Source organism: Lissotriton helveticus, chromosome 4_1, assembly GCF_964261635.1.
Source record: "Lissotriton helveticus chromosome 4_1, aLisHel1.1, whole genome shotgun sequence".
NCBI classification, from domain to species: Eukaryota; Metazoa; Chordata; class Amphibia; order Caudata; family Salamandridae; genus Lissotriton; species Lissotriton helveticus.
In genome coordinates this window covers 1537691657-1537709888 of record NC_136063.1, presented here as the reverse complement: position 1 = coordinate 1537709888, position 18232 = coordinate 1537691657, and the positions used below count along the sequence as shown (strand labels likewise).

Genomic DNA, 18232 nt, shown 5'->3' with positions numbered 1-18232 from the left:
AATTGCTATGGTTTCTAAATTATAACATTTAAGACAATTGTTTAAAAAAGTTTTTGCAGCGAAAAGCAATAGTTCAGGAGAACATTAAAGGTGAAACTTTAAAAAGAAGTCTGAGAATTCGAAACTGAATTATTTTTAGAGTAATCTAGTTAATATTGATTATACATGTTGTGTCTCTGCTGTCTCATTTTCAATATTAGTAAGTCAATTCTGCAGCAGAACTGATTGATGTTGCTTCCCAAACGAAGCCTTATTACAAGCGTCTGCTGGCCCCACTGAGGTTTTGCCCACACATTTGAGAAACCATTTTGAGAACAATCTCAAGGACTAGGAGAGGCAAGATTGTACTTATAAGTTATAAAGCTTTTCTGAAGGACATGAAAAATGAAATCATATGAATTTAAAAAAAACACACACATTCCAAAGACAAGTCACCATTAAAGAAAAAGCTTGCTAGGAAAAACCAGCCACTGGAACTGTCGTATTTCAGAATAAAATGGGCCTTGAAAGTGATGCAGTAAATAAAATTAAATTCTAAAAGTGTAGATCAAGTTTGTGCATTTGTCGACCATTATGTCGGCAGAATAAAAACTGGCCGGATGAGTGGCAAAACCAGATGTGTACTTAGCCATAAAAAGTTGCTTCTCTCAGAAACCCGGTCACTTGTTGAAAATGAAGCTATGGATTTATTATAAATGTCTAAACACTTTTTTCCCAATTGAATACATATATACAGACTCCCAATGCTGACTTGCCAGCCTATTAACACTTTGTGCATAGCCCAGGGTAGTTTTGGGGATGTTACCACCATCAAAGTTGATACATTGCTATTAGAAGCCTTCACGCAATTCATCGGGTAGCCAGTGATACGTAGGAAGAAACTTGCCTGGTTCTCAGGTCTGGTGGCTTTTAATCATTCTATAATGTACTGAATCATTGCCAGGAGAGGCTGTGCACTGTTTCAGAGAGAATATCAGCATATAATTAGTATATAAGGCACAGGGTCATCGGTATAAAATCTGTGAGTCATTTATACTCAATGAGTTAAAAATCGCAGCTACACTCAAGAACATCCAAGGGCTTCTAGAAGATGATAGAGTTAAATTCAAGGTATTATGCATTGTCCACAAAGCCAGCAAAAACCTGACACCTCACTACGTACACACCAGAGACATACATTCAAATTTTGCCCATCAGACCACCAACTATCATTCGACAATGTAAAAGAGGGGTGCAGATTTTTAGATGAGCAACGGCCAAGGCACTGAAGAGCAGTTAACCATAACCCAAAACCTGAGCCCAACCACATAAAGTTTAGGAAACTCTGAACATCTTGCATTTAATGGAGTTGAGGCTTCTGTACATGGTTGCTCATCCTGCATAATTGGCTATTTACCAAACCTTCCTTCAATCAAGATATATAACCTACTTTCCAGTATTCTCAAACTACCGAAAGTCAATCAACAGCACTGTACAAAACTGCTTAATACGGAAAAAAGTAAATAAATACATAAATAAACAAACCACAATGAAAAAGCTGCATGAGGAAAGAAAATAGGTGGAACAACTGCCAAGGGAGTCAGATAGAGACGGACGAAGATATGACCATAAGAGGAGGGTGTTTATTGACTATCATTATGCAGGTTTCGTTCAGGGAGGTATAGGAACACTAGACTTGAAAGAGCCTTCTTTATTAACTTAATGAAGGAGGATTGCCAAATGTATGAAGTAGGGAATTACAAACACATGGAGTATTACCAGAGAAGAACAACAACATGTTTTTTTGTTTTTTTAAACCAGGCATCTCCAAGTGCAGTGATTATGTGCCTCAAATGTACGGTTTTCTACCACATCGCATTATTTAGTGTTAGCAGCACACACTCATTCGCACAAGTGACACTGCTAAAATGGACATCTCAAATACTAGTGTGTGTCAACTACAGTCAATACCTGTAAGTATCCGCCCACTAAACTGCTCATGCTTGAACAGCGGCTTGGTGGTTTCCACATCATTGCAGAAGAGCCAGGAGAGGCCAATGATTTCCTGAAAATCATGAGAAAGAGTGATGTCAAATCAACAAATACACCACTCAAAACAACAATTTACTTCAAAAAAAGTTACTCTAATTGCAACAGTAGAATACAGTGCCTTTTGTTAATGCTGCGGATCAAAGGTCGAGCCAAACTCTAATCTATATTCTGGGTCTGTTAAACTAGAGCTACGTCCTTAGCCTGAAAAGTCCAGCACAGGTGGAATTCTAAGAGATAACATTTGTATCATAACTTGAACATTTTTAGGGTAAAAAATCAAAGTCCCACATCTACATGTTTTTTGCAACCATATATATATTTATAATTTATTATTTACATGGTGCATTTTACATTGCTGTAATAGGGAACAGTGATATTAGGTATAAGGACATCGGCCTACGTGGAAAGGCCCTTTCTAGGAGAGAGATCTCAGACCATCTGGCTGCCTCCGTTCTCATCACCGATACCATTCTTGGAAGTGGGTATCCCCCCTGGCGTCTATGGTAGAGGAAGATGGTGGCAAGATCATCTCTTACGCTGATGACACTCAGCTGATTTTACCTGTGACAAGGGGTCAGGCTTCGAAGGGGCCAAGATTAGGACTTGCTTAACAAAAGGTTTCAACTGGCTGAAGATTAATCAGTTAAAGTGCAACCCAGATACAACTGAGGTGGTTTTCTTTAGTTGCCCAGCTATTCCGAAATGAACAGCCTGATGGCCAAATGATTTTCCACAACCCTCGGCTGAAAAAGAGAAAGTAAAAAATCTGGGAGTCATTATAGATAAGGCTCTTTCTATGCAGTCTCAGATCCAGAATCTAATTGGCACCTATTTTGGTACACTTTGAATGCTCAAAAAATTCCTGCCACCTCTCCCAGTGGAGACCAGGAAGATCGTGGTGCAGGCACTGATAACCAAAAAACTGGATTATGTCAATTGCCTGTATCTGGGCCTCCCTAATTCGCTGATCCAGCGATTGCAGGTATATTCAGAACGCAGAAGCCAGAGCTATTACCAAGCCTAAACCAAGAGCCAGGATGACTCCGATTTTGGCATCTCTTCACTGGCTCCCTATAAAAGCACGGATTGATTTCAAAGCCCTTACCATCTTCTTCAAGGCATTCCATAAAGTACGTGTAGGCTATTTAATTAAACGGGTCTCTCACTACTATCCCTCAAGGCCTCTCCGCTCTTCAAATGCCAACCTGGCCTGCATTCCCAAGATATGTCTGGCTCGCACAGGAGGCAGATCCTTCAGCTATCTGGGTGCTAAGTTGTGAAACAGCCTCCCTGAAACCTTGAGATCAAATACAAATCTTCTGTCTTTCAGTAAGAACCTGAAAAAGTAGCTCTTCAGTCTTTAATTGGGGTCTCTCTTACTCCTTTCCAGTGTTGTCAAAGGAGCCAGGACACTCTAGTTTGAGTAGCTGTGCGCTTGAATAAATTCCTTATTTCATTTCATTTCAAAAGCATTAAACTGTTTCTCACCCGGCTTCGGTCCGACACAGCAAGTGCCGATTGATCTGAGGGCCTTGGGAGCAGCACGCACAATCTTCCAGTTCAGTCAGCGGTCTAGCTGCCCGCCACCACCACTATTTAGTTGGGACCCAATGCGCTTGCGACCGATAACTGCTAGCTGATTGAGAACATTGTGCCGATATTTGACTCTTAAAAATATTTGCCCTGCAATATTGTATTTTAAATACTGTAGTTTTAAATTGCACTTATTTGAACTGTTTCTCTACCGGCCTCGGTCCGACACGGCAAGTGCCGATTGATCGCAGGGCCCTGGGAGCAGCACGCACAAGTCAGCGATTTAGCTGCCCGCCACCACCACTATTTAGCTGGGACCCAATGCGGACGCGCGCAGCGGGCACGCCAAAGGCAAGCACGTCTGCGCCCATCCGTGCCTGGACCGGGCCTAGGCGCACCCCCCCGGTCTTCAGCTCCCAGGTCTTAATAACTTCAGTTATTGCGCCCACCACTCAAGAAGAATTGTATGTGTATGATACTGGATACTCCTCCCAGTGTACCCTTCAAAGCTTGCTCTCATTGCCATTTTACACCTCTCAATTGTTCAAACCTAGACCCCAATGACCTACAATTTCTTTACAACATAAAACATCACAGCAGCCCTCATAAACGCTGATCACTGTGTAAACACAAATACGAAATAGCAGACCTGATAGCAGATCACAATCGGACAGATCCTTCTTCAGGACCTGACCTTATAGCAGCCACCCCTGAGGGCTGCACCGCCATAAGAGAGGATAGATTACACAAAAAAGGAGGTGGGCTCGTGATAATCTACCGCAGCAAATTCATAACTAAAATTTACCCAATTCCTTCGCTGACCTTGTAGTGTAGTTCCTATTATCCCAATAGGCTCTGCGCATTGGAATAATATCTTCAATAGTATAGACGTAGGACAGAGGTTAACTAGGTCTTCTACTGACGATATTAGACTTAAGTTTTGTGTGCCAGCTAGCTCAGAGTTCACTAGAAACTTTCTCGAATAGGCGAGGAGGAGTTTAACCTCCCTGGATAGACAAGAAGGGATTTAGTTTCTGACAACCATAGAACATGACAACTTTGCTCTCCCTGATCAAGAGTATATCTCTAGAGTCGTGTGAAAACAAAAGACAACTATTTTACTCAGTCAGTACGTGCATACTTAGTTTCACCAGATTGTGGAGAAAAGGAAGGGACGGGCGTATTCAATAAAAGGTGTTATTTATTGATCAGTCTCTTTTCTCATACAAGAGAAATGAATCGCTACAATTGCAATACTTATAGCTAAGTAAAGTGCATACAGTAAAAGCAGGATTATAAAATAATACTGTAAAAGCATTAATATGGTTTCTTAGCCATATGATACTTTAAAATGAATAAAAGATATACATACATATATACATTGACCAATCATACTCAACTGGTGCTTCTAACTACGCCTACCCCGGTGTACCTGACCTAAGCCTAATACGTGGGAGGGAGTAAGTAAGTAGCAGTTTAAGTTAAGTTTGTTTTGCCAAGAGTCTGACTCAAGAATTCTCTGTAAGGGGTTAGTCAGTTCAGTACCTGGGATTTAGAAGGCAGGAGGGCTGGTATCTCTATCTCAGGACTCGGTATCCCAGTTACCCGCGAGGGCACGCTGGAAACGCTGGAGGCTGGATTTCTCGGCAAGAGAAAAGACAGCGTCTTCCTCAGCGCGTCAAAAGGGAGGGGCAGCGTCCGTGGGCTCTCTGCATCAGCTGGGCTCTCCGGCAAGTATCGCTGCTCCAAGCTCATCACCACCGTGTCTCTGCTTAGGGCAGCGTCGGTATATTTATACCTGAAAGGTGCCGGGTTTGACGTAAGGATGGACATAAGACGTCAATAAGAGATGCCATTAAGAACTGGTCGTTCTTACATTCTTTACAGGAGTTCTCGAACGAAATCAAAACAATAGCAGCGGGGATTTCCCAGGTTTGCTGGAGGCTTGGTTTGTTTAGAGAACTCGGTGTGCTTTCTAGGGGGCTGGAGGAATAGTGCTTGCTCAATGTGACAGCATGCGCTATGACTTAATCTGAAAACGGGTTTCTGCGCCGTTGTATGGATATTAGTGAATAATAACCTGACAAGGGTCAGAAATAGGAGTATCGATACAGGTCCCTAGATAAACATACTACACCCACTCCACGCTTTTATGTCCATATTTACTAACTAAGCAATAGTAAACATAACCAATAGTGCATGTGTATACCGAACTACCCCAAAATAATTTTTTTGCATTTGAAAAATGGCATATTTGAAATACACGAAAATGAGTATAGGTACTGTATGCATTCAAGCAGTGTAATCATTCAAAAAGAGATGCACATATATATCAGCATGAATGATTTGCGAAATTACACATAAAATGGCTCTTAATACAGAAGAAAAAGGTGCGAGACCACTTCATCATATATAAATACAATGACTTGTAAATAAGCTAGAGGTTTAGGTAACGTATTGTCTCTAGAGTTCCTAAAAATAGAAGCTCTGTTCTCTAAGAATAGTTTTACTTTAAGCAGAAGATAAGTGCCAAAAAGGTAAATATTTTGGATTAGGAAAAAAGTTTTCGTTTTTCAGGGGAAGAAAAAAATAGTTCACAGTGGCTTTGTTTTTTCAAAGCTGGAGGCCAAATTCAGAATTCAGGGAACGCTGTGTGTTCGTTTGTTTAAAGTTATTCTCTCTGTTCGGGTGAAAACATCATTACAGACAGACTCTCGAAAAAACAGTCTACCGCTTCTGGTGAAAGTTCGACCAAGTTGGAAATGTCGCTACCATGCAGTCATGCGCATGTTCGGTTTCAGTGATGTTTCGATCAGCATTGCTAACAGATGGTTGTACCTGGTTGATGCTGCTTTCATCTTGTACTTCACTACCCTTCAATCGTAGTGCTGAAGTCGCCACGAATGCCGTCATCAGGATAGGTAGCCGCTGGGGACAGCACAATGCATGAGCCTTTACTGGACTCAACAAAGTATCTGCATCCAATGGTACTTCTGATTCTAGTGTAAGACAGGTGGCCAACACGCATTCTTCGCCGCATAGCATGCACCTCAATACAGGTATAACACAATTCTGCCATATGGGTCTGAACGAAAGAAACCAGGTCATATTTAGATCTCTTAGCCGGGCTAATCCAAGGACTTTAGTTATGCGGTCCCGATAGCGTATAGCTAGGATCGTTTCTTCCATTGTTGCTGGAGTCTTGTCTGTGACATGGCTTGCCATAACGAAGTAGGAGTAGCAAAAATAAAATGCCTGCTACGAGTCCCAACAGGAGTTGAAGTCCGCCAAAGATGGAATGGACGAAATTAGGAAAAATACCCAGGACTGCTTTGAATGGTGTTAACAGTCCCGTAAAAACGGTCTTAAATACACTCGCGATACCATTTGTATCAGAAATATTTAAGATTTCGCTTAGCATTTCTGCGAAGTTTAGGGGGCAATTTGTTGATAACAATGCATGTATCTCTGTCGTTGTCCTTGCAACTTGGAGATCATACATTTCTTTTGATGACGTCAAGTGAATTGGCGTCTGTAGGAGCACAGTCTTCATTCTGCTTAAAGTATCAATTCGAATAGAAGAGATATTCAAACTGGGCCGAATTTTTCCCTCCCTGTCTGGAGTGTCATTCGGAAACAATACTCTCTCACAACAAGTGACCATGGAGCTCACGCTTACTAGATAAGGTTTTCCTGGCAGCAAGCCACAACATCTGTGATCCACAATTAGAATGTAGCTCCCGTTAGAAAGCCTTCTAAAGAATGGTTCTATTTGCGTTGCAGGTGTGCCGAGCTGGTGACATGAAAGGTTATTTGAAGTCCCCTCACAGGCCCCATGTAAACTTATACCCTGACACAGATGTATACCACTCAGTGATTTTGCACAATTATTACCACTAAGAAATACACTCTGTCCTTTATTACTGTAACATGTGTGTGTATATAAGGTAAGTTCCATGTTGACTTAATGTATCCTTTACCCAACCTTTCATACTGGCCTGCCTGTATATATTTTTGGCAGTATCGAAACTGGAAAGTTGTTATTGGAATAGATATGATTGTCAATGGTAATCTCTCAAGTTTTTCAATGCTCAGAATTGTATAATCTGCACCTTTTTGTGCCAAGCTGATTTGTGTATCAGTAAGGTTAAAGATACTGAATAATGACGTTGTGTTGATTAGACGCCAAGGCACGTAGCCTGAACGCAGATTTTGTAACGTCCAGCCAAGCTGTATAATAGAACGTAATTGGGACTGACCGTGTTGCAACATCAGTAAGTCTTGCTCTATTATATCGATTGTGGATGATACAATACTGTCCAGTGAATATATTCTGGAAGACAGAGTCATTAACCCATTGTCCACAACAGAAAGTGATTTTTCCAAATTAACACGGTCAATTTCCCGTATTTTCTCTGCTGTCTGAATTTGAGTTTCTTTCCAAGCTTCGTTGTAAGCTGCATATATAGAGGCCGCTATGAAACGTTTTTGACGCTGTTTGCGTTGTCCCATAATGAAACCACGCAAGTCAGCACCTTCTTTAAGTAAAGTCAAGTGTTGCTTAATTTCAACCAGTGTGGATGTATGTAGCCATTCGAGGCAGAGTTTCCCTACACTGTAAGTTGTTACAATCCCTGGATGTTGTCTCTGGGAGTATCTAGGGTCTGGCCTGGTCAATGTGAACCCCTGTATTTTGTTCAGGAATCTATCTTGACAGTTATTTGTGTCTGTGGGCCAGACCAACCATTGTTTCCAATCAGGATGCGTTCTGTTTTGGTTTAAAATATGGGATACGTCTATCTCAACATATGTAGTGCTATTACTGTCAGGTGTTGGTTTAGGAATAGACGGTTTGTTCAAGTCTTTAATTTTGGCTAGGCCAAGACAGGTTGTCTGTTGAATTGTATCATTCAAAAATATAATTTGTTCTGGGATCATGCAGGCTCTAAATATTGATTCTATACCTTGCACTTGCCAATCTTTTGTACCCCAGATTGTTTTCGTTTCAATATTTTTATTCCAGAAATCAAAACCGAATGTTTTCATTTTTTCAAAAAATGTCTCTGAATAGATTAATTTTGTGTTTGTAAGCATGGTTTTCATTCCTGTCTTATTTAACAATTTGAAATAAAATGTTTCTGCATCACTTGTGTTAAACCCTGAGAAATATGAGAATTTTTCATAAAATGTTTTAGAACTGCCTTTTTTTGGAGTTGCACAATGTTCCCATTGGTTATAATTTAAAACATTTCTAGGTTGAGCAGATTTATGCAGATAATGGTGACCATAGTGGTTATAACAATACATCTGGTCATAATTAGATGAACCTTGCAAATAATCATGTTCTGTAAATTTAGCTGACATCACTAGATCTGACATCATATCATTAATACTTTCAAAGTCCCAATCATCAGCAAATGTGTTTGGTTTTACAAAGTCACTTAATGAAATCTTGAATTGATGAGGATACTTCAGGAGCTCGACCGGGCCATAGATTTCGTGATCAGTTTTGTCCCATGCTACCCCACCGGGTATAGGATTGGCTGTGAAGTTTACTGAAGAAAGTTCTCTTTTCTCGATGTGTGAAGACTTGTGTGGTTTCAGGACCAAGTTGATTTTCTGACTTGCTGTGTCCATTGTAACATATTTTCCCTCAATGAAATGTCCCAAGCATATTACCATGATGAGCCAAAGTATGAGGACAAATACACCTTGTGCCACCCAAAATTCAATCCATGGAGAAATCAGATAAGTTTCTCGTAGTTGATGAAAGAGTTCTTTTGCTTTGTCTTTAAAAGTTTTTGTTGTTGTTGGCTGTTCCTCAGGTTCACTTGGATCCTCAGAAAAATCATCGAAGTTGATGAAGTAGCCTGATGCTGTTCTGTCAATTGTTTCAATTGCTTCTGGATTCCTATTTGCTTTTGGAATTTGCTTTGCTTCATTAGTATAGTCTGTGGTTACATCATTGTAGATTGGTATTTCTTGATGTAAGATTTGGATTTGGGTTTAAAGAGGTTTAAGTTCCATGGTTTTGTTGCATAGTCCTTGTTGATTCACTGTAGGTTTATCAAATGTGATTAGTCTCTCAGTTTGAACCGCTGTATTTGTAGCAAACTTTGGTGTTCTACTACTTCTTGGGAGTCCACTTGGCCTACTACTTGTTATCAGCCACATGATTGTGGTTTAACCAGGTCGATGGATACAACTCGGTTCTCCTTTTTACCAGCAAGGGGCGGTAATACCACCGATCTTGTCCCGTTGATAGACAAGACAGGTACTGCTTTTCTGTAAGAAGGCCCAAATTCCTTCTTTACCGCGATCTTCTCTCTGACCAGATCCCCGATTTTTGGAATCCAGACAGGCCTTGCTGGGACAGGTGGTTTCTCTTCAGTGGTTGTTGGCTGTTGTTTCAACTTTATGTTGCTCAGGTCTTTTCTTTTTTCGTTTAAGTCCTGTACAATAGCCAAACGATCTTTGATATCAAAGCATTTTTCTTTAACCACTGAAGTTTGACTATCGAGGTCCTGGATTAACATTCTAGTCCCAAACAATAGTTCGTACGGACTGAGACCTCTCAGAGAATTTCTTGGCAGATTATTAAGACTACGTTGGACACTTATTAAATGTTTGACCCACCCAGCTCCCGAACCTAATACCTTTGCCATTATAGATTGCTCTATGCCTTGGTTTTTTCTTTACACCATCCCGTTTCCCTCAGGAAGGAAGTGAGAAGAGTCCCGCAATGCAATGCCCATGCTGGCCATGCCCCCCCAATAAGCTCGAGAGCTAAAGGCAAGACATTGGTCAGAAGGTAGCATGCTCCTAGCGTATATGCCATTATAGACTCGCAAATCTTTTATAACAGTTCTGGCGTCAGCCGAGTGCTGGGGTCTACATTATAAGTGAAAAATAGTCTCTATATGTTAATATGAGGCATTATTCATACTGGTTTATATTTTTATTTTTTATTGTTTAATCCATTCTGGAGCGAAACGCCATGGTAGTATACCGTCTCGGTCGCCACTGCGATCTCTGTTGCAGTCTGGGCAGTTTTCTACAAATATGTGATGTTCCAGGCTCATTCCTGGCCACCAGTATATTGATTGTAATTCTTCCAGAGAATCCTTTAGCTTAAGGTGTCTAAGACCCTCACCCATATGTGCGTCTGCTATTAACAAGACTCTCCTGTTCGTGTTTGGAATTACTCTATCCCCCACTCCAGGGATTTCAGCAAAAGGAACGGAGTTTGCATCGATTATGTATGTATAATTGAGTGGATAGTTGATGGGTAGCGCTGAGCAGTCGCCTTTTGATGACGTTTTTACCGCTAGCATTGTTTCCCCGTCAATGTATTTTTCTGAACGCTTTTTTGTAGCTACGGAAGCCGATTTAGTTGCTTCCGCTGTGGCTGTCTCAGCCAATGAATTCCCTGCAACGTGTACGCCATCACGCTGATGACTCAGTGAGTGTATCACGTGAGTCTTTGGTAGTTCTTTCTGTAAAACAACTACTTGTTCCCAAAGCGATTTTTGCTTGATTGTGGCAACTGTGTCATCTTTGTAACCGTTTTCAATCCATTTCTGTAAATCGTTATTGTATGATTTGACGCAGTAATACGAATCGCACACTATTAGTGTCGGGAATTCGCGATCGGCATCGTCTAGCGCAATTTTTAACGCTATTATTTCAGTTTGTTGTTCTGAATTATTTTCCACTGAGTGTGTTTTTGTAAACAGAGGTCTCAATTTACCTCCGCGCCACACGTCCTTTACAATCTCGCATGTGGCGTTGTAGGCTTGCTTTCCCCAAACTGAGGGTTGAGCATGTCCGTCTGTATATATTACACAGGCGTATTGTCGTATGGGCAGAATGTCGATTGGCAGAGGGTATTCTCTTTCATATTCTAGATTTTTTAATTTTTTCATCTCCGGGTCAAAGTAGTATTTCACTCTGTCTTGAGCAAGAGAATTTTCCCATTGTATCCATTTTGGATTTAATGCCATACTAGGTAAATTACATGGGCTTGTTAATGCCTCAAAGGCTGATTCTGCTGTTCTGACTGTAATCCGTCTGCCGTCAGCTTGGTCTCTTTCTCTTGCTACAGTTGTTTGAACCGCATGAACAATGTTTTCCTTAATACTGAATGTTTTTTCAGCTTCTGTGTACAAATGAGATTTGTATGCTATTGGTACCGTTTCTCCCTCATTAGAGGTTAGGTATGTGAATCCGCATCTTCCTGGGATGACTCGGATTACAAGGTTGTGTGTGTTATCGCGTGTTTACAATTTTGTTTTAACTAACATGTCTGTTTGTAAAGATCTCAAAATTTCTGTGTGTTTTTGAGTCCAATTGATTCTTTTAAATTCTGGTTCTATTAAGTCATAGAGAGGTTTAACCCTCTCTGCATAATTTAGAATGTAAGTTCTTCCGAAATTCAGGAAACCTAGAATTGATTGTAGGTTTTTCAGCGTTCTTGGTGCTTGGATTACAGCACATTTCTCTAGGAAATTGTCTGCCAGGCTTTTGCCTTCACTTGATAATTCATAGCCTAAAAACAGGACAGTTAGATGGGCAATTCTTGACTTTTTGAAGTTGAATTTGTAACCCTCTGCTGCGAACCCAAGTATTATGGTGTTCACTCTTTTCAAGTGAGTATCCAAGTCATCATCTGTTAGATAGATGTCATCGACATAAGATAATGCCTCATCATCATATATTTGTAGTAACTCTGTTACTCTCGCTGAGAATAATCCTGGGCTGTTCTTGAACCCCTGTGGCAAACAACAGAAATTTTTCTGCGAGCCATTTATTGAGAAAGTGGTCAAATATCTGCTTTCAGGTGCTATATTTTGACAAAAGAATCCATTAGAAATGTCTAATGTTGTTTTGTATTTTTTGCGCACTATGCTATTCATTAGTGCTGCACTGTGTGAGTTTTGTACTGCAAAAGTTTTGCGACATGAGTTTAGGTATCTGTAGTCCAAAACTAGACGATATGAGTCATCTGGTTTGGAGACAGGAAACAAAGGATTGTTCATTTGTGAGGTGCAAGTTTCAATCACCCCTTGGTATTCAAGTTGATCTAAGATCTCCCTGACCTGTTTTTTAGCTTCTTGCTTAATTGGGTACTGCCTCTGTGCAGTTGGTTGTGATTTTAACTGGATTTTGTGAGGAGGAGAGTCCTCATCCCATCCTACATGATTTTTATATAATGCAGGAGCTTGGGCTACTGCCCACTTTCTTGCAAGTGTATATTTTTTATGTTTTGGAATGTGATTTAAGAAGGCAGGCATAATCATTTCTTCACCATGAGGGCACTCCCTGACAAATTCCGGTGGCCAGTCTTTTTCTGCTAGAAGGATGTCATAGCCTTTGGAGAGATTATCCCAAAATAGACCTCTTATTTTCCTAGTCTTATCTCCCTCTATATGCAATGTTATTTCATATATTTTATGAGGTTTGCTAACTCTGGTATCTGCAGTTTCCACCTGAATGTATTCATTCGTGTCCACTGTCTCCAGATGATTCATCAGGATCTTGCGAGCTATGCTCACTTCTGCTGCGCTGTCTAGCATTGTCTGAGCCCACTCTCCGTTTTTCAGCTGTGTCCTCAGTATCCTCGGCATGTTTGATTACTTTAATACTGGCTACCTTCTTCTTCGGAAATTGTAACTTTTTATTTTGATGAGCAGGTTCCTTGTCTTTGGACTTGACGTGCTCTTCCCTGTGTTCTGACCGTCCTCTTCTTTCCGATTTCTGCGAGGAAGTCTGAAAAGATCGAGAGGGACGTGTATCAATATCTTGATATCTATCAGGCTTCTTTAAATTATCCCTATTTCTAAGGTTGTATCTTTTCTCAGAGGGCTCCCTCTGGGGAGATTTGTGTCCTAGGTCCGGAGATTTTTCTCTCCGTCGAGGAGACCTTCCTCTGGACTGGAATCTTTTTACTTTGGGAGTGGATTGTTTATTTCCATCCGAGCTCTTTTTTGGAGTGTTAAGATTATTTTTAATAAATACCTTTTCAGGATTTTCAGTTAGTTGGGGTTTCACTGGTTTCCCACCCACACTATCTCTTCCTAGTTCTTCATAGGATTTTTCTATGATTCTGGCAAGTTCAAATGGTTGTTCTGCTATATCTGTTTCTTTCAACCTCTGGCGGATCGCCACAGATGCTGCTTCCCCTTTTATGTTGGCTAGTAATATAGCCGAGACCTGCTTGAAGTCTTTCAGTAATTTCATACCCAGAGTTAAAGCAGGTTCTGGACCGTATTCATTTTGAATCTGTTTTAGCACATCTGGTATTACCGCCATGGACGGAACACCATGTGTTTTTGTGTAAATGGAAGCAAAGAATGTGCCCCAAGTGTCACACTCCTCCACGTGTGGTGCGATCCCCATTGGAAGACAGATAGTCAGAATTCTGTGTTTCTCAACAGGGGTGGTATCCGGAAATACTGCCTCTATTTGAGCAATTTTTTGTGCTAACCAGAATGGAATTTGTTCCCGTTTAATGGGTACTTTACCTAGACAGGACTGTATGTTCTGTGGTGTGATTTTATTTGTGTTCCCCTGATGAGGGGTCAGCTGTGGAATTTTAATAGCTGTTTGGACTGTTGAAATCCGCATTACATATTGGACTAATTGTCTGTGTATTTTAATCAGTTGTTTTAGCTGTGCTAAAAGATCTGGTATCGACATTTTTTTTGATGTCTGGATGTGGTGTGTATCCGGCTAGAACCGGCCATGTTGCTCCTGGTCTACCTAGTGGACCGAGCCTGGTGATGTGATCATTATGTTTTAGGGCGCCTTTAAACCAGAGCAGGTGCTCTTGGTATTTTAATGGTATTTCCACCTCCTCGAAAGGAGTGTACTCATCCGGAGGTTCCTCTATTTTGTAATAGTGGAATTCCTTTGTTACAGCGTTTGCTGCTAGAAAGTTTATCCATGAATAGAATACCTCTGTCTGCCGATATCCATGTGCCTCAATTACGAATATGACTGTACCACCTCTTGATGTCAGTCCATTTTCTATTAGCTTAAGAGTTATAGTTTTTCTTATGCTGACCGGGATGAGTATTGCACCCGGGTCAGTTTGCAGGAGACTTGTGTCGTCTGCTAGGAGTTGAGCTGCTATTCTAGCTGCCTCCCTTTCTCCCTCGCTGTCTGACATTTTACTGACAGCAAGGTTTTTTGTTTTTGTTGCAGATCAGGTTTCCACGGAAACAAAGATTAGGTGCACAATATTTTTGGAACAGTGTATCCTTCAATGTTGAATAAACCAAAAACTATACATAGAAATCTCTTTCCACTAAATTCCGGCGGATTTTAACCTTTGACCCACTCCAGACGTCTTTGGAGTAATTACGGGAGAAAGGGTCTGTGTGAAAAAGCACGACTGAGTTACTCTAATGCCTTGCGTTAGATTTATCGCCTTACCAAACCGTTGGGCGCCATGTAGTGTAGTTCCTATTATCACAATAGGCTCTGCGCATTGGAATAATATCTTCAATAGTATAGACGTAGGACAGAGGTTAACTAGGTCTTCTACTGACGATATTAGACTTAAGTTTTGTGTGCCAGCTAGCTCAGAGTTCACTAGAAACTTTCTCGAATAGGCGAGGAGGAGTTTAACCTCCCTGGATAGACAAGAAGGGATTTAGTTTCTGACAACCATAGAACATGACAACTTTGCTCTCCCTGATCAAGAGTATATCTCTAGAGTCGTGTGAAAACAAAAGACAACTATTTTACTCAGTCAGTACGTGCATACTTAGTTTCACCAGATTGTAGAGAAAAGGAAGAGACGGGCGTATTCAATAAAAGGTGTTATTTATTGATCAGTCTCTTTTCTCATACAAGAGAAATGAATCGCTACAATTGCAATACTTATAGTTAAGTAAAGTGCATACAGTAAAAGCAGGATTATAAAATAATACTGTAAAAGCATTAATATGGTTTCTTAGCCATATGATACTTTAAAATAGATAAAAGATATACATACATATATACATTGACTAATCGTACTCAACTGGTCCTTCTAACTACGCCTACCCCGGTGTACCTGACCTAAGCCTAATACGTGGGAGGGAGTAAGTAAGTAGCAGTTTAAGTTAAGTTTGTTTTGCCAAGAGTCTGACTCAAGAATTCTCTGTCAGGGGTTAGTCAGTTCAGTACCTGGGATTTAGAAGGCAGGAGGGCTGGTATCTCTGTCTCAGGACTCGGTATCCCAGTTACCCGCGAGGGCAAGCTGGAAACGCTGGAGGCTGGATTTCTCGGCAAGAGAAAAGACAGCGTCTTCCGCAGCGCGTCAAAAGGGAGGGGCAGCGTCCGTGGGCTCTCTGCATCAGCTGGGCTCTCTGGCAAGTATCGCTGCTCCAAGCTCATCACCACCGTGTCTCTGCTTAGGGCAGCGTCGGTATATTTATACCTGAAAGGTGCCGGGTTTGACGTAAGGATAGACATAAGACGTCAATAAGAGATGTCATTAAGAACTGGTCGTTCTTACATTCTTTACAGGAGTTCTTGAACGAAATCAAAACAATAGCAGCGGGGATTTCCCAGGTTTGCTGGAGGCTTGGTTTGTTTAGAGAACTCGGTGTGCTTTCTAGGGGGCTGGAGGAATAGTGCTTGCTCAATGTGACAGCATGCGCTATGACTTAATCTGAAAACGGGTTTCTGCGCCGTTGTATGGATATTAGTGAATAATAACCGGACAAGGGTCAGAAATAGGAGTATCGATACAGGTCCCTAGATAAACATACTACAACCTGTGAAGCAATTTACTTCACTATTCAACTTAACCCCGCTCAGACTTTCTAAGGCACTCTTCTATACCGTCCTCCTGGTTCTAGAACCTAGTTCCTTTCCACTTTAAGCCATCTGGTAGAACCTATAGCAGTCGAACAAACCTATACAATTTTAGGGGATTTTAACTTTCAACGGAAAACCAGTCTGATAAAGATACTAATTCACTACTTCTAGACTTGGAAGCAATAGGCCTATCACAACGAGTTCACAGTCCAACACATAAAGCTGGTCATATCTTGGATGGCCTCTTCTCCAATTCACAACAACTTCAATTAAAAGATATCCTCCCGGTGATCTGGCGGATCTTCATTTAATTACATTTGATATCCTCATTAATATCAAGTCCCCTATGAAAAAGGCCAATCACCTACCTGAGGTATTTAAAGCTTGGAAAAGCATTGACAATCAACTCCTTAAGGACCAACTGTTCTCCACCTCACCAGTGGTCCCTTCGAATCCTAACATAGCGACAGCTATTTATGAAAAATGGCTGCATTAAGCATTTGATAAGCTGGTACCTAACAAAACTTTCTCCAAAAATCGGCAATCCCCTGCTGCTCCTTGGTTCTCTGAATCGCTCAGGGAACAAAAGAAACTGTGTAGGAACAGGGAAAGACAATGGCGTAAACTATACACTAAGCAAGAGAAACTTCTCTATAAAGTAGCTCTTGCCAAATATAAAACATTAATCGCACAGGAAAAAAGGAACTACTATGTGGCACAGATTGAATTCCAACAAGCAACTTTTCCAAGTAGTTTCCGAATTATCTGGCCCTGCACTTGCAGCTGCTCCTATACCCTCTCAGTCACTGTGCGACTCACTGGCAAACCATTTTTTTGAAAAAGTAAATAACATATACTTCAAATTGCATCTCAGACTAACTCCATGGAGCTGCCTCCCATAAATGATACCCTTGACCATACACTAACACAATTTGATAAAACAACACTAGACCCGATCATTAATATAATGTTCACTGTGAAATCAGGTTCAGCCAATTATCCTTGCCCGCCCGCTGTGCTCAATCAATTCTCCGTACAAGTGGCCCCTATCTTGGCTAACATCTTTAATGCCATGTTCTCTTCAGGCATTTATTTAACAGCCTGGAAGAAAAACATCTTGAAACCTTTTATAAAAAAATCTAATCTGGACCCGAAAAAACACTAACAACTACAGGCCCATAGCCAGCCTACCATTTCCGGCCAAAATCGTAGAGGAGATATTGAATTCACAACTTTCAAAATTCATAGAAGATCATCATCTTCTAGGCGATACCCAATTTGGTTTCCGCAGAGCGCACGGAACAGAAACCGTGCTGATTAAAGCGTCGGAGGACATTAGAATCATCCTGGACCAGGGCGGGACGGCAGTCCTCATTTTGTTAAACCTTTCAGCCGCGTTTGACACGGTCGATCACTCCATCTTGATCGACCGTGTCATTAAAATGAGCATCCAGCTTAAAGCTTGTGACCTGCTCTCATCTTTTCTCACCTCACGTACCTAGTCGGTAAACTTGGGCACTTTCCAATCTGCCCAACTGGCCCTCCTGTGCAATGTCCCACAGGGATCCTCGCTGAGTACGACGCTGTTTAACATCTATGTGTCGGACTTAGCGAGAATCATCAAATCACACAGGATGGGCCTTACATCTTATGCCGACGACACCCAATTGGTACTGGCAATAAACAACAACGGTGATAAGGTGGCAGCTGGATTCCAAGAGGGCATGCTGCCCATTAGTAGCTGGATGGCCAGCAATTGCCTTAAACTGAACTCTGACAAAACAGAGGTCATGACAATTGGAAACTTGTCTCCTGCCTGGTGGCCCTCTACCCTAGCCCCCCCCCCCGATACCAGTAA

At 41.2% G+C, this 18232-nt stretch overlaps 1 protein-coding gene across 5 annotated transcripts in view; it reads right to left on the bottom strand.

Moving 5' to 3' along the window:
• Positions 1 to 18232, bottom strand: part of FYCO1 (FYVE and coiled-coil domain autophagy adaptor 1) — an 825109-nt gene that overhangs the window by 561289 nt on the left and 245588 nt on the right. For all 5 annotated transcript variants that reach the window (XM_078688154.1, XM_078688155.1, XM_078688157.1 and 2 more), the window contains exon 7: positions 1951 to 2044. In XM_078688154.1, coding sequence (XP_078544280.1) covers positions 1951 to 2044 — 94 coding nt within the window. The remainder of the gene's footprint in view (positions 1 to 1950; positions 2045 to 18232) is intronic.